The sequence below is a fragment of the Petromyzon marinus genome (assembly GCF_048934315.1).
Source record: "Petromyzon marinus isolate PM22_M1 ecotype Great Lakes invasive population chromosome 76 unlocalized genomic scaffold, UKy_Petmar_22M1.pri1.0 chr76_unloc.2, whole genome shotgun sequence".
Classification (NCBI taxonomy): domain Eukaryota; kingdom Metazoa; phylum Chordata; class Hyperoartia; order Petromyzontiformes; family Petromyzontidae; genus Petromyzon; species Petromyzon marinus.
This window is the reverse complement of record NW_027422619.1, coordinates 970,546-998,411: the sequence shown is the minus strand read 5'-3', so window position 1 is coordinate 998,411 and position 27,866 is coordinate 970,546. Positions and strand designations below refer to the sequence as shown.

Below are 27,866 nucleotides of genomic sequence, written 5' to 3'. Positions count from 1 at the left end.
GCTCACAAATCCTTGAAAGATCTGGGCAAGGTCCCATCGGTGAGCTCCTCCGGCGGGCAAAGCTGCGATGGCTGGGTCATGTAGCCCGCATGCCCAGCCACCGCATGCCGAAACAGCTTTTGTTCGGCCGGATCGAGGGGGCTAAACGGGCGCGGCACAGGCTAGAGAAGGGATGGAGTGATGTGGTACAGGAGGACGTGGAGCTGAGTGGACTTGCCGATGACTGGTACCAGCGGTGTCAAGATCGGCCTCTGTGGAGGAGGCTCGTGAAGGACGCTACTGGGCAGTTGGAGGTAGTCGCCCTCCAACAACAACGGAGGGCGGAGGAGCGATGCTCACGAGTGGAGCGCCGGGTGGCTAAAGCACAGCAGGATGCCACAGTAGGGGGCACAGGTGGTGCATCAGCCAGTCATCTCAGTCAGTCGACCCGTGGCACCACCTGGGTCTGCCCCGTGACCTCCTGCCAGCGGGCGTTCGACACTCCACGTGGCCTCAAGGTGCACATGTCCTGGCACAAGCGTCGTGGTGACGTCACCGCCACTTAGTAGCGAATGGTGGTTGTTGTTGTTTAAAGCCTCTGTGTGTGTGTGAAGCCTCTGTGTGTGTGAAGCTGCCTCTGTGTGTGTGTGAAGCTGCCTGTGTGTGTGTGAAGCTGCCTCTGTGTGTGTGAAGCTGCCTCTGTGTGTGTGAAGCTGCCTCTGTGTGTGTGTGAAGCCTCTGTGTGTGTGTGAAGCCTCTGTGTGTGTGAAGCCTAAGTGTGTGTGTGTGAAGCCTAAGTGTGTGTGTGAAGCTGCCTCTGTGTGTGTGTGTGAAGCTGCCTCTGTGTGTGTGTGAAGCTGCCTCTGTGTGTGTGTGTGAAGCCTCTGTGTGTGTGAAGCTGCCTCTGTGTGTGTGTGAAGCTGCCTCTGTGTGTGTGTGAAGCTGCCTCTGTGTGAAGCTGCCTCTGTGTGTGTGACGCTGCCTCTGTGTGTGTGTGAAGCTGCCTCTGTGTGTGTGTGACGCTGCCTCTGTGTGTGTGTGTGAAGCCTCTGTGTGTGTGAAGCCTAAGTGTGTGTGTGTGAAGCTGCCTCTGTGTGTGTGTGACGCTGCCTCTGTGTGTGTGTGAAGCTGCCTCTGTGTGTGTGTGAACCTGCCTCTGTGTGTGTGTGTGAAGCTGCCTCTGTGTGTGTGTAGCCTCTGTGTGTAAGAAGACTCGGCCGAGTGCGACCAAGCCGTGTGCCGAGTCGCTGGGGTCAGATCTGCCGAGGGTCGTGGGCCCCGTCAAGGCAACCTCGGGCGGGACTCGAAATTCAAGAAATCTCGCTAGGCGCTAAACCCGGGAGAAGCAGCAGCGAGTAGCGACAACATCGCCACGCCTCGCCCCAAGGAGTTCCTACGACTGGTGCCAGAATGAGTTAACGCAAGTGTGTGCCGAGCAGGCGAAGCGTTACGTGCGAAGCTTCACGCTGCACTACGCACGCGGACACAACGTGTGGCGGGTGATTGTGCGCAAGGCAAGTTTTTAATGATGGCACAATTGAAGTGGGCGCGCGTTGCACGAACGTCACCGCGGCACGGACGGCGAGGCAATCCTCAAGACAGCCGGGTGAGAGCGATGTCAGCGAGCGCCTATTAAGGCTGCAATGAGGCGACAGGCATGGACGGCAGCGTTAGCAGACGCGCGACTTCGCAGAGACCCATCTACGGGAGGGGAGGTGTCCACTACCATCACCACCACCATCATCAACACCACCACCACCACCATCAACACCACAACCACCATCAACACCACCACAACCACTATCACCAACACCACCACCACGACTATCAATCATCGCCACTACCATCACCACCACCACCATCAACACCACAACCACTATCATCACCACTACCCTCACCACCACGACTATCAATCATCACCACTACCCTCACCACCACCACCATCAACACCACAACCACTATCACCACCACCACCATCAACACCACAACCACTATCACCACCACCACCATCAACACCACAACCACTATCACCACCACCACCACTATCACCACCACCACCATCAACACCACCACCACCACTACCATCACCACAACCACCACCACCACAACCACTATCATCACCACCACCACCACTATCATCACCAGCACCACTATCATCACCAGCACCACTATCATCACCAGCACCACTATCATCACCAGCACCACCATCACCACAACCACTATCATCACCACCACTATCATCACCACAACCACTATCATCACCACCACAACCACTATCACCACCATCACCACCACCCCTCCGGGGTTGATAAAACCGCCACCACCTTCCACCGTGCGCCGAAACTCGACGCGAGTGGACAGCCCCCGCCCGTCCGCGGACGGACTTGGCCCCGTCCATGGGAACGTGGCGTGGTCCAGCCAAAGGGGCTGCCGCTAGCCGTACACTTGGCAAGCGACCAGCGGAACGAACGAGAATGAGCAAGTGTGCTTTCAACATTAAAGGTAGGTCATTAGGTCATGGGTCAGGGGGGGGGGTGAGGTCATGAGGGGAGGAGGAGTGACCACAGAAACGGCAACAGGCCTATGCCACGGGTTGACCGTGAGGGTCAAGTGGCTAGCTGTAAAAGGTCAACAATTCACATTAACAAGGAGGGTCGAGCTAGGGTGAGGTCGAGGGGTTTTAAACACTTCCTTCGGGGGGGGGAGAGGAGGGAGGGGGGAGGTTCGAAAATTCACCGTGTAACACAAAAACAAAATTGTTCCTGGGTAGTGTCACTCACCAATTTGCTCATGCCTCAAAAAAGGTACAGAAATTTTGATTGAAAGCTTTCGTGACTGCAGTAATTCATAATCTTAGCTCTTTTGGTAAAGTCACGTTGAAGGGAAACAATAAAGTAATATATATTTTATTATTTTATTGTTTCCCTTCAACGTGACTTTACCGAAAGAGCTAAGAATAGGGTACAGAAAGTGGATATTATTATTATTAGTCCCCGCAAAATTGGCTTTCGCGAGCAGGAGAGTGATGTCGTGTTTTTTTCTTGTTTAAATCGAGCCATTTTTCAATTTGCGAAGACGGGCGAATTAATGCGTCTCCTCGTTCAAAAACAACAGGCGAATCAACATCGACATGTGCCCGCGCTAAAGTAATACAAACACCAACCGCGGGCGGGACTGGGCAAAGCGGGGCGAGTTCTCCCGTGGCTGCGGAACAAATTCAGGCCGGAGCCACTGGTGGACACCCCCCCCCCCGCCCCCAGGGGAAGCCGCCGATGTCACCACTGCACATCAAATTGGGCCTCGTGAAGCTGTGACACGTCCAGGTACTTCTTCCCAAAGCTGTCCGAGGGCAAAGGTCGAAAGCCGGCGTTTTGTCTTTGTCGGAGCGCGGATAAAGAGGATCACGGAGGGCAGCGAATTCCCCCAAGACAGCTCGCCAAGTAAGGCGGTAGCGGCCTGGGACAGCTCTGTCGCAGTGGTTCGTGGTTTCCTCGGGAAACCGCAAGGTCGGGAAAAAAAACCCCTACGTGGAGCTGCATCGTTTTAGACCTCCTTTTTTGCCACTACCAAAGTGTAATAATGATAATGATGATGACAACGGGGGGGTTGGTTTTTCCCCCCCGTTTTTTCTCACAACAAAACCGAAACCTTTTTACGAGGATTCATGCCGCTGCATTGAGCACAATACCTGCAGTCAAAGTGCAAACAAAACCAAAAAAAACACATACTACGATAACATACGATTGCATTGTCCTTGAAACTGATTTGGGGTCCACGTCAAGGGTCAAAGCATCATACATCATCATCATCATAGCAGTGCTTTTTGTTTGCATTCTGACTGCAGGTATTGTGGCTAACGCAGTAAACGCGAATCCTCGTTTAAAACAAAACAAAACAACAACAAAAAAAGGCTTCAGTTTTACTCTTCGTCTTTTTTTCCCCGGTCGAGTCGCGTGCGTAGAAATGCAACAAAACCGACGTCGAAACGAGAAACAATCACGAGGTTTCGATCACAGCGCGAGCGGTCTTCGCCGGGGGGTGGTCGGATGAAGATCGCTCGCGCGTCGTGCGACGGTCGGAACGTCGCGAGAGTTTCGCGTCTGAACGTCATTTTATCGCGTTTTGTACACGCAGTCACAGAAAGCCTTTTAATTACTTCGTTAGGGTTTCCACTTTCGCTGCCAGAAACGCGGGCGGTGTTGCGGCGGCGGGGGGGGTTATTAATACGTGGAGCTGGTTGAGACTCTGGTGGATAACTACGAGTGTGTGTGTGTAAAAAAACAAAAAAAACAAAGTCCACATCCTTGACGCTCGCCTTGACGAATTCACGGGGGAGCGCGGGAGCGTCCTCGGAGGAGGAGCAAGGCCAACGCCTCCACCAGGGTATACCGAGACTTTGAACGTCGCCCACCGCACCACCAAGGGCAGCATCACGAGAACACGAAGGGAGACTACATTTGGGCGGGTTGATTCTAGATTTGAAGCCTTCGTTTTTAGTTTTTTTTTTGTTTTTACACGCCAACTCCTTTGGTCAAGGGCACCTCGATTCCTCCCGCACAGCTTAAAAAGGGTCCGCGGGGCCTGAGCTTGGCTCGGCCGTGCGCTTCACTCCAGCGCCATCCTCGAGACAGTCCGGGGTCCCCTTCACCTGACGAAGGCCGCTTTTTGTGCTGTGGCCCGAAACGTCGTCGTGATTTTTTTGCCGTTTTATTTTTTTTTTTAACCCACGTGACGTTACCGAATAGAACCAAAGAATTTGGGGGCGGGGTGTTGGTGTTGATTCGTGAGAGCGATTTTTACAGCAGAGTCGTCAATCTCGAAAAACCACTCACTTCTAAATCTTTTGTAGCAATTTGTGTGTGCCGCTTTAAGTATGAATGCACGTTAATTACTACTCACGTTGTTTTATTTTTTTTTATCCGACTCTGTGTGTGTGTGAACGGAAAGACGCACATTCCGCCCGTTTTCCCATTGGGAAAAAATAACTGAATTTTTTAAAATAAAAAAATATATCACCGTCGCGGTCACAAAAGCAAAAGTTTTGCGGGGAATAATATCCACGTTCCACACTTTGTTAGGCGTAAGCAACGAGGGAGGCAACACTTCCCACCGAGGAAAAATAAACTGTGTTACATAGTGCAATCCCGCGACTCTTAAGAGGTTGGGGAAGCCAGAGTTGTGGGGGACTCCGGGCTCCGGGTACCGGGCTCCGGGTTCCGGTCTCCGGGTTCCGGTCTCCGGGTGTTCAGGCGGCGGTCTCCTCGCACAGCACGAGGGCAGAGAAGCGGAGGTCACCGGGGGCGCGGGAGACGAGGGAGCGGCAGACGCGGGCGGCGTCCTGAGACACGGGGACACACGGGGAGACGCGGGGACAGTGAAGACACGGGCGGAGACAGCGAGACACGGGGACAGCGAGACACGGGGGACAGCGAGACACGGGGGACAGCGAGACACGGGGGACAGCGAGACACGGGGGACAGCGAGACACGGGGGACAGCGAGACACGGGGGACAGCGAGACACGGGGACACACAGAGAACAGCGAGACACGGGGACACACGGAGACACACGGAGACACACGGAGACAGCGAGACACGGGGGACAGCGAGACACGGGGGACAGCGAGACACGGGGGACAGCGAGACACGGGGAGACGCAGAGACAAAATGGTGACACAGCGAGACACGGGGACAGCGAGACACGAGCGGGGACACACGGAGACATGGGGACAGCGAGACACGGGGACAGACACGGGGGACAGCGAGACACGGGGACAGACACGGGGGACAGCGAGACACGGGGGACAGCAAGACACGGGGAGACACGGGGGACAGCGAGACACGGGGGACAGCGAGACACGGGGGACAGCGAGACACGGGGGACAGCGAGACAAATGGTGACACACGGAGACACGGGGACAGCGAGACACGGGGACACGCAGAGAGAAATGGTGACACAGCGAGACACGGGGAGTATAAAAACTAAACTAGAAAACTAATTTATTTTAGCAGGCAAGGCCCAACTGCGCTGTACGTTGAAAGCGTGGCGACGTCGATTATTAAAAGGTGGAGGGGGGATAAGCGCGGAGGACCCGGCCAAAAATCCACGCAGCGACCGCCACGGGGAGAAAGCCAGAGATGTAGAGATGCGTCGGTCAGGGTCGGAATCGAACCAACGACCTCCTGTATACCAGGCGAGGTGGTCAACATCTCTCAGGGTCTGGGATTGAACCCAGGACCTCCTGTATACCAGGCGAGGTCGTTAACATCTCCTAGCCACCATGACAATTATAGAGAGACGCAGACTCCAAATATACAGCAGCAGCAGGCGTCCTGCATAGCAGGCGAGGTGGTCAACATCTCGTGAGACACGAGGGAGGAGGAGGATCTCCCCCGCGTCTCCACCTCACCTCCAGAACCGAGGCTGCGCTGGAAGGACCGTGGTGCACTGGGGTCGCCTTCCATCCGTCTACAAACAACAACAACAACGTCAACAACGTTGGCATTCTAGCCATCGAACGAAGATGGTCACCGTGCACTTTCAAATGCTATATACACTACACTGTACGCTACACGCTGCACTGTACGCTACGCACTGCTACACACGATGGTGGTGACGATGTTGTAGCACAATGCTAGTGACGATGGTGGTGACGATGGTGGTGACGATGTTGTAGCACAATGCTAGTGACGATGGTGGTGATGATGTTGTAGCACAATGCTAGTGACGATGGTGGTGATGATGGTGGTGATGATGTTGTAACGATGGTGGTGACGATGTTGTAGCAACATTGCTAGTGACGATGGTGGTGACGATGTTGTAGCACAATGCTAGTGACGATGGTGGTGACGATGTTGTAGCACAATGCTAGTGACGATGGTGGTGATGATGTTGTAGCACAATGCTAGTGACGATGGTGGTGATGACGGTGGTGACGATGTTGTAGCAACAATGCTAGTGACGATGGTGGTGACGATGGTGGTGACGATGGTGGTGACGATGTTGTAGCACAATGCTAGTGATGATGGTGGTGATGATGTTGTAGCAACAATGCTAGTGACGATGGTGGTGATGATGTTGGTGATGATGTTGTAGCGATGATGGTGGTGACGATGTTGTAGCAACAATGCTAGTGACGATGGTGGTGACGACGATGGTGGTGATGATGTTGTAACGATGATGGTGGTGACGATGTTGTAGTGACGATCGATGGTGGTGATGATGTTGTAGCGATGGTGGTGACGATATTGTAGCGACAATGGTGGTGGCGATGGCGACGCTGGTGGTTGGTGACGATGGCGACGCTGGTGGTTGGTGACGATGGCGGTGATGATGGTGGGGACGATGTTGCAGCGATGGTGGTGATGTTGCGGCGACGATGGCGGCGACAATGGCGGCTGGTGACGATGGCGGGGAAGATGGCGGGGACGATGGCGGGGACGATGGCGGTGATGTTGCGGTGACGATGGCGGTGACGATGGCGGTGACGATGGCGGTGACGATGGCGGTGACGATGGCGGTGACGATGGTGGTGAGGATGTTGCAGCGATGGCGGTGACGATGGCGGTGACGATGGCGGTGACGATGGCGGTGACGATGGCGGTGACGATGGCGGTGACGATGGCGGTGACGATGGCGGTCACCCCCTCTCCCTCACCGAGTTCGTACAGCCCGTCTCCCACGCACACCAGCGCCACGTAATGGAGATCAACACTGGACGGCTCGCCTGGCACCTAGGGGTCACAGGGTCACAGGGTCAGCCAGGGTCACAGGGTCAGCTAGGGTCACTAGGCCATTCATGGTCACTCGGTCTCCAGGTCATAAGAGACCTCGTCTCTCTAGTGGTTCTCAACTGCGTGCGTGTCAGCGTGTGTGTCAGTGTGCGTGTCAGTGTGCGTGTCAGTGTGCGTGTCAGCGTGCGTGTCAGCGTGCGTGTCAGCGTGCGTGCCAGCGTGCGTGTCAGCGTGCGTGTCAGCGTGCGTGCCAGCGTGCGTGTCAGCGTGCGTGTCAGCGTGCGTGACAGCGTGAGTGACAGCGTGAGTGACAGCGTGTGTGTCAGCGTGTGTGTCAGTGTGTATGTCAGTGTGTGTGTGTCAGTGTGTGTGTGTCAGTGTGTGTGTGTCAGTGTGCGTGTCAGTGTGCGTGTCAGCGTGCGTGTCAGTGTGCGTGTCAGCGTGCGTGCCAGCGTGCGTGTCAGCGTGCGTGACAGCGTGAGTGTCAGTGTGTGTGTCAGTGTGTGTGTCAGTGTGTGTGTCAGTGTTCGTGTCAGTGTGCGTGTGTGTCAGTGTGCGTGTCAGTGTGCATGTCAGTGTGCGTGTGTCAGTGTGCGTGTGTCAGTGTGCGTGTGTCAGTGTGCGTGTGTCAGTGTGCGTGTGTGAGTGTGCGTCAGTGTGTGTGTCAGTGTGTGTGTCAGTGTGTGTGTCAGTGTGTGTGTTAGTGTGCGAGTCAGTGTGTGTGTCAGTGTGTGTGTCAGTGTGTGTGTCAGTGTGTCAGTGTGTGTGTCAGTGTGTGCGTGTCAGCGTGCGTGTCAGCGTGCGAGTCGGCGTGAGTGTCAGCGTGCGTGTGTGTCTGTGTGTGTGTCAGCGTGTGTGTCAGTGTGTGTGTCAGTGTGCGTGTCAGTGTGTGTGTCAGTGTGCGTGTCAGTGTTGTAGCGGTGAGGGCTACGCTGCGCTACGAACCCGGCGACCCGGATCCGATTCCCGCTCACGGTCACCACCAACACCGGCGACGATCATCTGAACCGCTTAAAGGGCTTGCCCCTAAGTCCACTCAGCCTTAAACGAGTACCCTGGCGCAGCGGTGTGTATCATCGCCACTGGGGAGACAAAGGCGGCCGGGCGTGGTGCTGGCCACAGACCCCCTCGTGCGCCTCAGTGCCGGCAGCCTTCACAATGCCCCACTCGCCACTAACAGCACTTGCCCCGGGCATTAAGAGGCTATACGGGGGACCTTTACGATGTTTGTGTAACGTACACACGGGGTGGGGGTTTGATCCCTACCTGGGACTGGCCTTGATTAGCACAAGCCAAGTGCGCCTTAGAAATGGCCTGCACACGTACACACACACACAGACCACACACAGTACACACACACACACAGTACACACACAGACACGTACACACACACACAGTACACACACAGAACACACACACACAGACACACACACACAGTACACACACACACAGTACACACACACACAGTACACACACACAGACACACACACAGAACACACAGTACACACAGACAGACAGAACACACACACAGAACACACAGACCACAGACAGACAGACCAACACACAGACAGACCAACACGTACACACACACACAGAACACACACACACAGAACACACACACACAGAACACACACACGTACACACACACAGAACACACACACAGACACACAGACAGACCAACAGACACACACAGACAGACCAACACACACAGACAGACAGACCAACACACACAGACAGACAGACCAACACACACAGACAGACAGACACGCACAGACAGACAGACCAACACACACACAGACACGCACAGACAGACAGACACACAGACAGACCAACACACACGCACAGACAGACCAACACGCACACACAGACAGGCACACACAGACAGACACACACACGCGCATAGATACAGACATACACACGAGCAGATAAGAGATATACAATAACCGGCATTCGCCAATAAGTGGCGGCGACGTCATCACTGAGCTTGTGCCAGGCTAGGTGCACGTGCACACAGACACTCGCCACGCAGACACACACATGCACACACACGCCTATATACACGCACGTACACAGACACTAACATCCAAACATATGGTGATGTTGATGTGGTTGTTGATGTGGGTGATGGTGGTGATGTTGACGTGCTTGTTGATGTGGGTGATGGTGGTGATGTTAATGTGGGTGGTGATGTTGATGTGGCTGTTGATGTGGGTGATGGTGATGGTTGATGTGGGTGGTGGTGATGATGGTTCATGTGGGTGGTGGTGTGATTGGTGTAGGTGGTGATGGTGTGGTTGATGTGGGTGGTGATGATGGTTGATGTGGGTGGTGGTGATGTGGGTGGTGGTGATGTGGGTGGTGGTGATGTGGGTGGTGGTTGTGATGATGGTTGTGGGTGGTGGTAATGTGGGTGGTGGTGATGATGGCTGATGGTTGTGATGATGGTTGATGTGGGTGGTGGTGATGTGGGTGATGGTGATGATGGTTGATGTGGGTGGTTGTGATGTGGGTGGTGGTAATGTGGGTGGTGGTTGTGATGATGGTTGATGTGGGTGGTGGTAATGTGGGTGGTGGTGATGATGGTTGATGTGGGTGGTGGTAATGATGGTTGATGTGGGTGGTGATGATGTGGGTGGTGGTGATGGTTGATGTGGGTGGTGATGATGATGGTTGATGTAGGTGGTGGTGGTGATGATGATGGTTGATGTGGGTGGTTGTGGGTTGATGTGGGTGGTGTGATGGTGGTAATGTGGATGGTGGTGATGATGATGGTTGATGTGGATGGTGATGATGGTTGATGTGGATGGTGATGATGGTTGATGTGGATGGTGATGATGGTTGATGTGGGTGGTGATGATGGTTGATGTGGGTGGTGGTGGTGTGTGGGTGGTGGTAATGTGGGTGGTGGTGATGATGATGGTTGATGTGGATGGTGATGATGGTTGATGTGGATGGTGATGATGGTTGATGTGGATGGTGATGATGGTTGATGTGGGTGGTGGTGATGGTTCATGTGGATGGTGATGATGGTTGATGTGGGTGGTGGTGATGGTTCATGTGGATGGTGGTGATGGTGGTGATGTGGGTGGTGGTGGTGGTGGTGGTGATGATGTGGGTGGTGGTGGTGGTGATGTGGGTGGTGGTGGTGTGTGGGTGGTGGTGGTGATGTTAGTGGTGGTGATGTGGATGGTGATGATGGTTGATGTGGGTGGTGGTGATGGTTGATGTGGGTGGTGGTGGTGATGTGGGTGGTGGTGATGGTGATGGTTGATGTTGGTGGTTGTGATTACCGTGTCACTATGCAGGCGTTCTCCTCGTTCCGCGGGGCTCAGAGACTTCGTCTCCTCCAGGAATTTCTTGAATGGGGAGTCACTGTCTGTAGCCATCACCACCACCATCACCACCATCACCACAATCCACAACAACCGCCAATCATGTCACCAGGGTACTTGTGCCAGGCTAGGTGCACTTTAAGGCCACGTCGAGTGTCCAAGACCCCACCGCTGGCAGGAGGCCACGGGACAGACCCAGGTGCCATCGGATTGACTGATCGGCAGATATCAAATACCACCACCATCAACACTGTCACCAACATCGTCAACATCACCACCACCACCACCGCCACCACCACCACCATCACCGCCACCACCACCACCACCACCACCGCCGCCACCACCACCACCGTTGGGGAAAGCGCTGTTAGCGACTAACAGCAGAGAGGATGAAGGCCGGCACGGCACACAGGGGCAGTGGGTGGCCAGCAACACGCCCGGCCGCCTTTGTCTCCCCAGTGGCGATGTTTTACTACAACAACCGCCATTCGCCACTAAGTGGCGGTGACGTCACCACGACGCTTGTGCCAGGCCAGGTGCACCTTGAGGCCACGTGAAGTGTCGAACGCCCGCTGGCAGGCCACGGGGCAGACCCAGCAGGTCCACGGGTCGACTGACTGAGATGACTGGCTGATGCACCACCTGTGCCCCCTACTGTGCCAACCCGCTGCGCTTTAGCCACCCGGCGCTCCGCTCGATGTTGTGAGCGTCGCTCATCCGCCCTCCGTTGTTGTTGGAGGGCGACTGCCTCCAACTGCCCAGCAGCGTCCTTCACGAGCCTCCTCCACAGAGGCCGATCTTGACACCGCTGGTACCAGTCATCGGCAAGTCCACTCAGCTCCACGTCCTCCCGCACCACGTCACTCCGTCTCTTCTCTAGCCCGTGTCACTCACTCACTCACCCACACACTCACCCACTCACCCACACACTCACCCACACACTCACCCACACACTCACCCACACACTCACCCACACACCCACCCACACACTCACTCACACATCACTCCATCTCTTCTCTAGCCCCGTGCCGCGCCCGTTTAGCCCCCTCGATCCGGCCGAACAAAAGCTGTTTGGGCACGCGGTGGCCGGGCATGCGGTGGCCGGGCACGCGGTGGCCGGGCACGCGGTGGCTGGACATGCGGTGGCTGGGCACGCGGTGGCTGGACATGCGGTGGCCGGGCATGCGGTGGCTGGGCATGCGGTGGCTGGACATGCGGTGGCTGGACATGCGGTGGCTGGCCATGCGGGCTATGCACACCGGCCTAGGGCAGGCGCAGGACCGCGTCAAGACAGTCAGAACCGGCGATGGCGGCGGTGGCCGCGGCCGCGAGAGGGAATTGAACTTTGGCCTCTGCCGTGCTTGCGAGCGCTCGCCGCCGCGCCGCCACTCCCCACGCCGTCAACAACGGCGCCCGTCACCTGCATCATCAGCGCTTTTTAAAAAATCTACGAAAACTCATTCTTTCGGAACTGCTTTTTTGTGTTTAGTTTGCTGTGGTCCTTGCCCACCACCTTCGGTGAGCGCAACGATGGCTCGGAGATGTTGACTACCTCTCCTGGTACGCGGGAGGTCGTCGGTTCGATCCCAGAACCTGAGAGATGTTGACTACCTCTCGCCTGGTACGCGGGAGGTCGTTGGTTCGATCCCAGACCCTGAGAGATGTTGGCTACCTCTCGCCTGGTACGCGGGAGGTCGCGAGTTCCATCCCGACCCCGACGCCTGCTGTTTCGTTGGAGTCCGAGTATATCTCAACATCATCACGGTGACTAGGAGATGTTGACTACCTCGCCTGGTAGGCGGGAGGACGTTGGTTCGATCCCAGACCCTGAGAGATGTTGACTACCTCGCCTGGTACGCAGGAGGTCGTAGGTTCAATCCCAGACACTGAGAGATGTTGACTACCTCTCGCCTGGTACGCAGGAGGTCGTGGGTTCAATCCCAGATCCTGAGAGATGTTGACTACCTCGTCTGGTACGCAGGAGGTCGTAGGTTCAATCCCAGACACTGAGAGATGTTGACTACCTCGCCAGGTACGCAGGAGGTCGTGGGTTCAATCCCAGGCCCTGAGAGATGTTGACTACCTCGCCTGGTACGCAGGAGGTCGTTGGTTCGATCCCAGACACTGAGAGACGTTGACTACCTCGCCTGGTCTGCAGGAGGTCGTAGGTTCAATCCAGACCCTGAGAGATGTTGACTACCTCGCCTGGTATACAGGAGATAATGTGTTCGATCCCGACGCTGTCGATGCCTACATTTGGAGTCTGAGTCTCTCTCTCAACATCATTATCACGGTGGCTAGGAGATGTTAACCACCTCGCCTTGTATACAAGAGATAATGTGTTCGATCCCGACCCTGTCGATGCCTGCTGCTGTACATTTAGGAGTCTGAGTCTCTCTCTCTCTCCCTCTATCCCCGTGGTCACGTGGATTTTCCTCGGGGTCCCCCGGCTTTTCCCCTCCACATTTAGAATCAGCGTCACGCGTTCACAGCATTTGGATCCCGCTGTAAATTTGCAACACGACAATGACGATGGAGCCACGTCTTGCTACGTACGGTGATGCCTTGAATAAAGGTGTCAGTTTTTGTGCCAGTTAAAAGGGTAAAACCTATTTCTATATCTTGTTTCTGGCAAAGGAGGTCTCATAATGTTAATGGCTCACCCCGAGCCCTCAATAACTCTGATAGTGCGCTGTTTTTGAGTTGTACGCCTTTTGGCGTCTTCTGGTCCAACACCAATGGAGACTAGGCTCTAAGAAAAGCTGTCTCGGGTGGAGACCAATCAAATTCAAGGACAGTGCATATTATTATCAGAGTTGTCTTTTTTGTTTGCATTTTGACTGCTTGTGTTGTGGTCATTGCAAACATGATGCCTTGAATAAAGGTGTCAGTTTTTGTGCCAGTTAAAAGGGTAAAACCTATTTCTATGGTGCAAAAGAAGTTCAACATACGTACGCCACCACCACCACCAACAACAACAACATCATCATCATCATCACCATCAACAACATCATCACCATCACCATCAACAACCCAGGTCACGTGACGCGGCATTACCCAATCGGAGTGCAGCGCGGGGAATGTTGGCGAGGGCGTGCACGATACCCAGAATGCCGCACAGCGTCTGGGCCGGCTGGGTCACATGGTACACGTCACCGGAGATGGCTGCCCCCACCTGCCCCTCTCCAGAGTCCTGCACAAAGACAAAGGTCCCCCGTGTAGCCCACACGCTGCTGGCGGGGGGCGGGGGTACGCGTTTGAGGCCGAGCAGACCTAGAGGAGGAGGCCACCAGGGACGATTCAGGTGTTCGTCCTGACCTGCCTTGGGCCATGAGCGGGAGTCCAACTCGGGTGGCCGGGGTTTCGGGGTGCAGTGCGCCAACCACTACACTACCGCTCCCCAGCACACTCACACGCGTACAGTCTATATAGACTGTCAGTACACTCACACGCGTACAGTCTATATAGACTGCCAGTACACTCACACGCGTACAGTCTATATAGACTGCCAGTACACTCACACGCGTACAGTCTATATAGACTGCCAGTACACTCACACGCGTACAGTCTATATAGACTGCCAGTACACTCACACGCGTACAGTCTATATAGACTGTCAGTACACTCACACGCGTACAGTCTATATAGACTGCCAGTACACTCACACGCGTACAGTCTATATAGACTGCCAGTACACTCACACGCGTACAGTCTATATAGACTGTCAGTACACTCACACGCGTAGTCTATATAGACTGTTAGTACACTCACACGCGTACAGTCTATATAGACTGCCAGTACACTCACAAAGACAAAGATCCACCCCGTACCGTCTGTGACAGACTGTAGGGGCAAGTGCTGTTAGCGAGCACCTATGAAGGCCGGCACTCAGCACACGAGGGGGTGGGTGGCCAGCACCACGCCAGGCCGCCTTTGTCTCCCCAGTGGCGATGTTTACTACACACCGCACCAGGTGACTCATTTGCGGCCGAGTCTACCTGGGGGAGGGGCCCAGGAGCGGTTCAGATAATCGTCACCGGTGCTGGCCGTGAGCGGGAATCGAACCGACCACTACACTACCGCTCCCCACTAGACCCTCTCTCACGCGCACTCACGCGCCATTCGCCGCTAAGTGACGGCGAAGTCACCACGGCGCCCGTGCCAGGCCAGGTGCACGTCGTTGAGGCCACCACGTCACGTGCCGAAGGCTCTCTCGCTGGCAGACCCAGCAGGTCCCGTGACCGAGATGACCGACTGGCAGATGCACCCGGCTGTGCCCACACGCAACAAAGATCCCCCGTGTAGCCTAAACAGACCGTAGGGGCAAGTGCTGTTAGCGAGCAGCGCCTATGAAGGCCGGAACGGCACACGAGGGGGTGGGTGGCCAGCACCACGCCCGGCCGCCTTTGTCTCCCCAGTGGCGATGTTTACTGCACACCGCACCAGGTGACTCATTTGAGGCCGAGTCGACCTAGGGGAGGCACCGGGACCGGTTCAGATAATCGTCACTTGACGGTGTTGGCCGTGAGCGGGAATCGAACACCGGGTCGCCGGGTTCGTAGCGCAGCGTGGCGCGCTAACCGCTACACCACCGCTCCCCACAGTGACACACAGACACACGCACAGACACACAGACACACACACACACACGCACACACGCGCTGTAGGTGGAGGAGGGGGGGGTAACTTACGTGGGCAGCACGGGGCAGTAGCAGGACGATGGCGTGCGCCGGGCGCGGGATCGCTGCGAGGCTGGCGCCCTCCAGGCCCAGCAGGTCCCTCGCCACCAGGCCCCGTACCCCCAGCAGCGTCAGCAGCTGACAGCGGGGGGGGGGGGGGTTCGGGTGGTTGGGGGTCACACACGGACGACATTAGACCCTCTCGTTGGCATGGGAACCACCACCACCCAACATCAACATCCACGATTCCGCGATACCCCACCTCCGTTATCAGTGATAACCACCCCCCCTCCGTTATCAGTGATAACCACCCCCCTCCGTTATCAGTGATAACCACCACCCCCCTCCGTTATCAGTGATAACCACCCCCCCCCCGTTATCAGTGATAACCACCCCCCTCCGTTATCAGTGATAACCACCCCCCTCCGTTATCAGTGATAACCACACCCCCCGTTATCAGTGATAACCACCCCCCCTCCGTTATCAGTGATAACCACCCCCGTTATCAGTGATAACCACCCCCCTCCGTTATCAGTGATAACCATCCCCCTCCGTTATCAGTGATAACCATCCCCCTCCGTTATCAGTGATAACCATCCCCCTCCGTTATCAGTGATAACCACCCCCCCCCATTATCAGTGATAACCACCCCCCCTCCGTTATCAGTGATAACCACCCACCCCCCGTTATAAGTGATAACCATCCCCCTCCGTTATCAGTGATAACCACCCCCCCTCCGTTATCAGTGATAACCATCCCCCTCCGTTATCAGTGATAACCACCCCCCTCCGTTATCAGTGATAACCACCCACCCCCCGTTATCAGTGATAACCACCCCCCTCCGTTATCAGTGATAACCACCCCACCCCCGTTATCAGTGATAACCACCCCCCTCCGTTATCAGTGATAACCACCCCCCTCCGTTATCAGTGATAACCACCCCCCCCCCCCGTTATCAGTGATAACCACCCCCGTTATCAGTGATAACCACCCCCCTCCGTTATCAGTGATAACCATCCCCCTCCGTTATCAGTGATAACCATCCCCCTCCGTTATCAGTGATAACCACCCCCCCCCGTTATCAGTGATAACCACCCCCCCTCCGTTATCAGTGATAACCACCCACCCCCCGTTATAAGTGATAACCATCCCCCTCCGTTATCAGTGATAACCACCCCCCCTCCGTTATCAGTGATAACCATCCCCCTCCGTTATCAGTGATAACCACCCCCCTCCGTTATCAGTGATAACCACCCACCCCCCGTTATCAGTGATAACCACCCCCCTCCGTTATCAGTGATAACCACCCCCCTCCGTTATCAGTGATAACCATCCCCCTCCGTTATCAGTGATAACCACCCCACCCCCGTTATCAGTGATAACCACCCCCCTCCGTTATCAGTGATAACCACCCCCCTCCGTTATCAGTGATAACCACCCCCCTCCGTTATCAGTGATAACCACCCCCCCCCGTTATCAGTGATAACCACCCCACCCCCCGTTATCAGTGATAACCACCCCCCTCCGTTATCAGTGATAACCACCCCCCCTCCGTTATCAGTGATTACCATCCCCCTCCGTTATCAGTGATTACCATCCCCCTCCGTTATCAGTGATAACCACCCCCCCAGTGATAACCACCCCCCCCTCCGTTATCAGTGATAACCACCCCCCTCCGTTATCAGTGATAACCACCCCACCACCGTTATCAGTGATAACCACCCCACCCCCGTTATCAGTGATAACCACCCCCCTCCGTTATCAGTGATAACCACCCCCCTCCGTTATCAGTGATAACCACCCCACCCCCGTTATCAGTGATAACCATCCCCCTCCGTTATCAGTGATAACCACCCCCCCCCCCCCGTTATCAGTGATAACCATCCCCCTCCGTTATCAGTGATAACCACCCCACCCCCGTTATCAGTGATAACCACCCCCCTCGTTATCAGTGATAACCACCCCCCTCCGTTATCAGTGATAACCACCCCCCTCCGTTATCAGTGATAACCACCCCCCTCCGTTATCAGTGATAACCACCCCCCTCCGTTATCAGTGATAACCATCCCCCCGTTATCAGTGATAACCACCCCCCTCCGTTATCAGGGATAACCACCCCCCTCCGTTATCAGTGATAACCACCCCCCCCCTCCGTTATCAGTGATAACCATCCCCCTCCGTTATCAGTGATAACCACCCCCCTCCGTTATCAGTGATAACCGCAACCACTAAGGTTAACAGCAATGACCACGCCCACCAGGTTACCCGCAATGACCACGCCCACCAGGTTACCCGCACTGACCACGCCCACCAGGTCACCCGCACTGACCACGCCCACCAAGGTCACCCGCACTGACCACGCCCACCAGCTTACCCGCACTGACCATGCCCACCAAGGTCACCCGCACTGACCACGCCCACCAGGTCACCCGCACTGATCACGCCCACCAGCTTACCCGCACTGACCACGCCCACCAGCTTACCCGCACTGATCACGCCCACCAAGGTCACCCGCACTGACCACGCCCACCAGGTCACCCGCACTGACCACGCCCACCAGGTCACCCGCACTGACCACGCCCACCAGGTCACCCGCACTGACCACGCCCACCAGGTCACCCGCACTGATCACGTCCACCAGGTTACCCGCACTGACCACGCCCACCAGGTTACCCGCACTGACCACGCCCACCAGCTTACCCGCACTGACCACGCCCACCAAGGTCACCCGCACTGACCACGCCTACCAGGTCACCCGCACTGACCACGCCCACCAGGTCACCCGCACTGACCATGCCCACCAGGTTACCCGCACTGACCACGCCCACCAGGTTACCCGCACTGACCACGCCCACCAGGTTACCCGCAGACCACGCCCACCAGGTTACCCGCACTGACCACGCCCACCAGGTTACCTGTACTGACCACTCACCTGATTCACCACCTGTACACACACGTACACACACACACACAAACAATTAGTTAGGCGGGGAAAATCAAACTGCAAAGCCCTTATCCGCTCTACCAATTCCACTCTGACCGGGGCATTGCTCGCCTATCCGAGCTACCAATTCTCCCCTCCATTCAAATAATTTTTAACAAAATGTTATTACAACTTTTAAAACCTCCTTTTATATATATTAGCTTATTTATATAATGGCATGTGACATTAGTAATTATTTTATTTATATAATGTCATGGAACATTGAAACATTTTAACCTTATTTATATGACATTCAACATTAGTAATTCTTATGAGCTTATGAATATTTATGTGGCATATAACATTAGTCATTCTAATTATTACCTTATTTATATGGCTTATAACATTAGTAATTCTAATTATTACTTTATTTATATGGCATATAACATCAGTAACTCTAATTATTACCTTATTTATATGGCATATAACATTAGTAATTCTAATTATTACCTTATTTATATGGCATATAACATTAGTAATTCTAATTATTACCTTATGTATATGGCATATATTAGTAATTCTAATTATTACCTTATTTATATGGCATATAACATTAGTAGCTCTAATTATTACCTTATTTATATAATGACATGTTCGTAATTATTACTTTATAACATTGTCATTAGCCCCACCCCCGTTTACACTGTAATGTAATTCTATATAATAACACATAATTAACATAACCAGTTATGGATTGTAAAGTATTACGTAACGCAACGTCTTCAGATTTAACATTTGCACAAAAATGATCATTGTTACGGTCTAAAGCGTTGCAGTTATAATTGTTTCAACTTATTGGGAGGCGAGTTTTAATGGAATTAACATGACAATGTAACGCATTTAAACAATATTGCATTTGTATCGCAACATTATCACGGTATGAAAGATTAACATCGTTATAGTAGTTTATCTTAAGTTAACGCGGATTAGTAACTAGTTTTGACGCAATTAATGACATTATAAACATTGCAATTTAGGTTGAGATAAACAGAAAATATCGCAATTTTATCGGCAGATTGCAGTATAAAGATTCAACATTGTTACAATAATTTTTGATTTAAAGCTTTCGTGAGAATTTTATTGTTTTATATTTTTTTATAATTTTATTGTTTCCCTTCTACGTGACTTTACCGAAAGAACCAAGAATATTGTTACAATAGTTTACACCCTATTTTAACTCGGCTGAAGTGAGTTTTAATGCAATTCATGACAATGACGCATAAACATTACAATTAAGGTTTCTGAGGTAAAAAACATCACAACTTTAACGCCACTTTATCACGATATAAAGATTTAACATTGTTACAGTAGTTTACGCCTTATTTTAACTCCGCTGAAATTATTCTTAAATGCAATTAACGCAATAGACCACATTGTAACATTGCAATTAAGGTTTCTGAGGTAAAAATATCTCAATTTTAACGCCACTTCACCACGATATAAAGATGTAACATTGTTACAGTGGTTTACGCCTTATTTTAACTCCGCTGAAATTATTATTAAATGCAATTAACGCAAAAAGACCGCATTGCATCATTGCAATTAAGGTTTCTGAGGTAAAAATATCTCAATTTTAGCGCCACATCACGATATAATAAATGTACATTGTTACAGTAGTTTACGTCTGAACTCCGCTCAAATAATTCTTAATGCAATTAATGACAATATGATGCATAATAGCATTACAATTAAGGTTCCTGAGGTAAAAAAATATCGAAATTTTAGCGCCACAGATTTGGAACATCGTTACAGCAGTTGACATCTAAATTTTAACTCGAACCGACGAGAGCTTAAAATTTAATGCGATTACAGACAAACGATCGGTAATTAATTGCATTGTCACTGATGCAACAATGACAACAAGCCCGACCACCACCACACCAACAACACTCATTTCTCTCTCTCTGTCTCTCACCTCCGGATTCGCTTCCAACGGCATGAGGCATTGGTGCTGTGCGGACATGGCTTTGGAGAGACAAAGGCGGCCGGGGAGAATGAGGATAAACAAAGACGAGCGAGATACAAAGACGGTCCCGCCACTTGTTACAATGCGGCAACAGCTTCGCGATTAAAACGAGCGGCGCGAAATTTCCTTTTATATTAGGGGGCCACGCCCTGCGCGGTGACGTCACGGAGGGGCGGGGCCCCGCGGGGTGTTGGGGGGGGCCGACGACGTCAACCGTCCAGAACGTTCGCAGCGGATAGAGAATGGGGCTGTATTATTTATTTATTTACACCTTTCTGCTGTCCCCGACTTACGAACGCGGATGGTTGTGTACGCAAGTCGGTGTGTTCGTAAGTCCAAACTTTGCTCCCTGCGTGTGCACTAGATATAGATGCCACTGGTTCTTCACGTTCTGCAGATGTAGATGCCACTGGTTCTTCACGTTCTGCAGATGTAGATGCCACTGGTTCGTCACGTTCTGTAGATGTAGATGCCACTGGTTCTTCACGTTCTGCAGATGTAGATGCCACTGGTTCTTCACGTTCTGTAGATGTAGATGCCACTGGTTCTTCACGTTCTGTAGATGTAGATGCCACTGGTTCTTCACGTTCTGTAGATGTAGATGCCACTGGTTCTTCACGTTCTACAGATGTAGATGCCACTGGTTCTTCACGTTCTGTAGATTCAGATGCCACTGGTTCTTCATGTTCTGCAGATGTAGATGCCACTGGTTCTTCACGTTCTGTAGATGTAGATGCCACTGGTTCTTCACGCTCTACAGATGTAGATGCCACTGGTTCTTCACGTTCTACAGATGTAGATGCCACTGGTTCTTCACGTTCTGCAGATGGAGATGCCACTGGTTCTTCACGTTCTGCAGATGTAGATGCCACTGGTTCTTCATGTTCTGTAGATTCAGATGCCACTGGTTCTTCACGTTCTACAGATGTAGATGCCACTGGTTCTTTACGTTCTGTAGATGTAGATGCCACTGGTTCTTCATGTTCTGCAGATGTAGATGCCACTGGTTCTTCACGTTCTGCAGATGTAGATGCCACTGGTTCTTCACGTTCTGCACATGTAGATGCCACTGGTTCTTCACGTTCTACACATGTAGATGCCACTGGTTCTTCACGTTCTGTAGATGTAGATGCCACTGGTTCTTCACGTTCTCCAGATGTAGATGCCACTGGTTCTTCACGTTCTGTAGATTCAGATGCCACTGGTTCTTCATGTTCTGCAGATGTAGATGCCACTGGTTCTTCACGTTCTACACATGTAGATGCCACTGGTTCTTCACGTTCTGTAGATGTAGATGCCACTGGTTCTTCACGCTCTACAGATGTAGATGCGACTGGTTCTTCACGTTCTACAGATGTAGATGCCACTGGTTCTTCACGTTCTGCAGATGGAGATGCCACTGGTTCTTCACGTTCTGCAGATGTAGATGCCACTGGTTCTTCATGTTCTGTAGATTCAGATGCCACTGGTTCTTCACGTTCTACAGATGTAGATGCCACTGGTTCTTTACGTTCTGTAGATGTAGATGCCACTGGTTCTTCATGTTCTGCAGATGTAGATGCCACTGGTTCTTCACGTTCTGCAGATGTAGATGCCACTGGTTCTTCACGTTCTACAGATGTAGATGCCACTGGTTCTTCACGTTCTACACATGTAGATGCCACTGGTTCTTCACGTTCTGTAGATGTAGATGCCACTGGTTCTTCACGTTCTCCAGATGTAGATGCCACTGGTTCTTCACGTTCTGCAGATGTAGATGCCACTGGTTCTTCACGTTCTACACATGTAGATGCCACTGGTTCTTCACCTTCTGTAGATGTAGATCCCACTGGTTCTTCACGTTCTGCAGATATAGATGCCACTAATTCTTCACGTTCTGCAGATGTAGATGCCACTGGTTCTTCACGTTCTGCAGATGTAGATGCCACTGGTTCTTCACGTTCTACACATGTAGATGCCACTGGTTCTTCACGTTCTGTAGATGTAGATGCCACTGGTTCTTCACGTTCTACAGATATAGATGCCACTGGTTCTTGACGTTCTGTAGATGTAGATGCCACTGGTTCTTCACGTTCTACAGATGTAGATGCCACTGGTTCTTCACGTTCTGTAGATGTAGATGCCACTGGTTCTTCACGTTTTGCAGATGTAGATGCCACTGGTTCTTCACGTTCTGCAGATGTAGATGCCACTGGTTCTTCACGTTCTACACATGTAGATGCCACTGGTTCTTCACGTTCTGCAGATGTAGATGCCACTGGTTCTTCACGTTCTGCAGATGTAGATGCCACTGGTTCTCCACGTTCTGCAGATGTAGATGCCACTGGTTCTTCAAGTTCTACAGATGTAGATGCCACTGGTTCTTCACATTCTACACATGTAGATGCCACTGGTTCTTCACGTTCTGCAGATGTAGATGCCACTGGTTCGTCACGTTCTGTAGATGTAGATGGCACTGGTTCTTCACCTTCTGTAGATGTAGATGCCACTGGTTCTTCACGTTCTGCAGATGTAGATGCCACTGGTTCTTCACGTTCTGTAGACGCCACTGGTTCTTCACGTTCTGTAGGTGTAGATGCCACTGGTTCTTCACGTTCTGTAGATGTAGATGCCTCTGGTTCTTCACGTTCTGTAGATGTAGATGCCACTGGTTCTTCACGTTCTACAGATGTAGATACATAGACACCCGTAGAGACCCATAGAGACCCACAGAGACCCATAGAGACCCACAGAGATACATAGAGACTCATATATTAAACTAAAACTAAACTTTTTAAAACACAAATGACGTCACGCACCTGGGGGGGGGGGGATCAGACATTTGTGAAGATGTGTGACGAGGAGGAGGGGGGGGGTTGAGAAATATGACGTCACATCAAAATTCGCAACTTTATAAATAAATATAGACAACACGTTCTCCTTAATTAAATAGACTTATGTAATGTTTTCTCCTACAACATCAGAGTGCAGCGCTACATTAAATACGCACTACAATGACAATAGTTTAAAGCGATTTGAAGCATGTTTTATATTTTTTGAGGGGGGGGGGCAGAGCTTTGTGACGTCATATTTGAGGGGGGGTCTGACTTTTGTGACGTCGTGTGACGAGGGGGGCGGGGTCAAAAATCGTCCAAAATCGCGTGACGTCATTTATGGACGGGCCCCAAACTATTGTTATTGTAGTGCTTATTTAGCGTGGCACTGAACTCTGATGTTGTAGGAGAAAACATTTATTATAAAGTATCTTTAATTAAGTAGAACGCGTTATTTATATTTGTTTCAAGTTGCGCATTTTGATGTGACGTCACATTTCTTAACCCCCCCCTCGTCACAAATGTCTCCCCCCCCCCCCCAGGTGCGTGACGTCATTTATGGACGGCCCCTGTACAGATACACAGAGACCCATAGAGGTACATAGAGACCCACAGAGATACATAGAGACCCATATAAATACATAGAGACCCACAGAGATACATAGAGACCCATAGAGATACATAGAGACCCATAGAGACACATAGAGACCCACAGAGATATATAGAGACCCACAGAGATACATAGAGACACATAGAGATACATAGAGACCCGTAGAGATACATAGAGATACACAGAGACCCATAGAGGCACATAGAGATACATAGAGATACATAGAGACCCACAGAGACACATAGAGACCCATAGAGATACCTAGAGACCCACAGAGACACATAGAGACCCATAGAGATACATAGAGATACACAGATACCCATAGAGATACATAGAGACCCACAGAGATACATAGATACCCATAGAGATACACAGAGACCCATAGAGATACACAGAGACCCATAGAGATGCATAGAGACCCATAGAGATAGAGATACAAAGAGATACACAGAGACCCATAGAGATACACAGAGACCCATAGAGATACATAGAGACCCACAGAGATACATAGACATACATAGAGATACACAGAGACCCATAGAGGTACATAGAGACCTACAGAGATACATAGAGACCCACAGAGATACACATAGCCCCACAGAGATACATAGAGACCCATATATTAAACTAAAACTAAACTTTTTAGAACACTTATTTCACCAGGTAAAGCGCACTTAAACTATTAGCTTATTTTTCATGAGCGACCTATCACAAATGATAGATGCTCAAACAAATGCCGAAATCATCAACATCATCGCCTCTCCATGTGAAGATTTCTAGCGGCAAAATAAATGTAAACAAACTAAAACACGCGATCGGTGAGTTTTACACGCACTTTGTGAGGCAAAAGGGTGGCTACTTTCCCTCAAGAAATGCAATAAAATTTACTTTAAACCTTTTTCAAAATTTAAACAAATTTAGCGGGAAGAGGTGGTGACCTCAAGGGGGCTGTGGTCGCCGAGGGGATCGTGTGGGTAGCGTGGCCGAGCGGTCTAAGGCGCTGGATTAAGGCTCCAGTCTCTTCGGAGGCGTGGGTTCAAATCCCACCGCTGCCAGCAAATTTTTAAATGAAATTCTTTTTTTTTATCCTAATTCAACAAGCAACATTTCTAGATTATCCCCTTTGCAAACGTAACCTCGTGATATTTTCCGTGGCGATGATGATTACACACGCAGGGTAGAAACACCAACACATTGATCACATCCTTTAGTACTGCTACTTGTTGTTGTTGAGTTCATTTTGTTGTCCATCACCCCACACTACACACTACTATACACACTACACTACTATACACACTACACTACAATACATACTACACTACTATACATACTACACCACTATACACACTACACTACTATACACACTACACTACTATACACACCACTACTATACACACTACTATACACACTACACTACTATACACACTACACTACTATACACACTACACTACTATACACACTACACTACTATACACACTACTATACACACTACACTACTATACACACTAGTATACTATACACACTACACACTACTATACACACTACACTACTATACACACTACACTACTATACACACTACACTACTATACACACTACACTACTATACACACTACACTACTATACACACTACACTACTATACACACTACTATACACACTACACTACTATACACACTACACTACTATACACACTACACTACTATACACACTAGTATACTATACACACTACACACTACTATACACACTATACTACTATACACACTACACTACTATACACATTACACTACTATACACACTACACTACTATACACACTACACTACTATACACACTACACTACCATACACACTACAATACACACTACATTACACACTACACACTACTATACACACTACACTACTATACACACTACACTACTATACACACTACACTACTATACACACTACACTACTATACACACTACACTACTATACACACTACTATACACACTACACTACTATACACACTACAATACACACTACACACTACTATACACACTACACTACTATACACACTACACTACATTACACACTACACACTACTATACACACTACAATACTATACACACTATACTACACTACTATGCACACTACACTACTATACACACTACAATACACACTACACTACTATACACACTACACTACTATACACACTACACTACTACACACACTACACTACTATACACACTACACTACTATACACACTACACTACTATACACACTACACTACTATATACACTACACTACTATACACACTACACTACTATACACTACTATACACACTACACTACTATACACACTACACTACTATACACACTACGCACTACTATACATACTACACTACTATACACACTACACTACTATACACACTACGCACTACTATACACACTACACTACTATACACACTACACTACTATACACACTACACTACTATACACACTACACACTATACACACTACACTACTATACACACTACACCACTATACACACTACACTACTATACACACTACGCACTACTATACACACTACACTACTATACACACTACACTACTATACACACTACGCACTACAATACCCACTACACTACTATACACACTACACACTACTATACACACTACACCACTATACACACTACACTACTATACACACTACACACTACTATACACACTACACTACTATACACACTACACCACTATACACACTACACTACTATACACACTACACCACTATACACACTACACTACTATACACACTACACACTACTATACACACTACACTACTATACACACTACACCACTATACACACTACACTACTATACACACTACAACACTATACACACTACACACTACTATACACACTACACCACTATACACACTACACTACTATACACACTACACACTACTATACACACTACACTACTATACACACTACACCACTATACACACTACACTACTATACACACTACACCACTATACACACTACACTACTATACACACTACACACTACTATACACACTACACTACTATACACACTACACCACTATACACACTACACTACTATACACACTACAACACTATACACACTACACTACTATACACACTACACACTACTATACACACTACACTACTATACACACTACACTACTATACACACTACACCACTATACACACCACACTACTATACACACTACACCACTATACACACTACACTACTATACACACTACACCACTATACACACTACACTACTATACACACTACAACACTATACACACTACACTACTATACACACTACAACACTATACACACTACACTACTATACACACTACACCACTATACACACTACACCACTATACACACTACACTACTATACACACTACACTACTATACACACTACACTACTATACACACTACACTACTATACACACTACACCACTATACACACTACACTACTATACACACTACAACACTATACACACTACACTACTATACACACTACACACTACTATACACACTACACTACTATACACACTACTATACACACTACACTACAATACACACTACACTACTATACACACTACACTACTATACACACTACACTACTATACACACTACACTACTATACACACTACACACTACTATACACACTACACTACTATACACGCTACACACTACTATACACACTACACTACTATACACGCTACACACTACTATACACACTACACTACTATACACACTAC

General features: G+C 50.5%; 1 protein-coding gene and 1 non-coding gene across 3 annotated transcripts; one reads left to right on the top strand and one right to left on the bottom strand.

The window, feature by feature from the left end:
• Positions 1-1,472: 1,472 nt before the first annotated feature.
• On the bottom strand, positions 1,473-20,790 carry LOC116958325 (ubiquitin carboxyl-terminal hydrolase isozyme L4-like). Of its 2 annotated transcripts, XM_076058533.1 has the most exons (9): positions 20,621-20,790; positions 18,655-18,666; positions 15,735-15,860; positions 14,101-14,236; positions 11,002-11,087; positions 8,978-9,025; positions 7,636-7,711; positions 6,388-6,446; positions 1,473-5,317 (listed from the first exon to the last, which is right to left on the bottom strand). In XM_076058533.1, the coding sequence occupies exons 1-9, from the start codon at positions 20,666-20,668 to the stop codon at positions 5,225-5,227; spliced, it is 684 nt and encodes a 227-aa protein (XP_075914648.1). In that variant the 5' UTR covers positions 20,669-20,790; the 3' UTR covers positions 1,473-5,224. The 2 variants fall into 2 exon arrangements, with proteins under 2 accessions (XP_075914648.1, XP_075914649.1); XM_076058534.1 differs by lacking the exon at positions 18,655-18,666.
• A 4,277-nt stretch (positions 20,791-25,067) lies between these two features.
• TRNAL-AAG (transfer RNA leucine (anticodon AAG)) lies at positions 25,068-25,149 on the top strand. Its single transcript has one exon. It is a non-coding gene; the product is annotated as a tRNA-Leu (tRNA).
• The last annotated feature ends 2,717 nt before the right edge of the window (positions 25,150-27,866 follow it).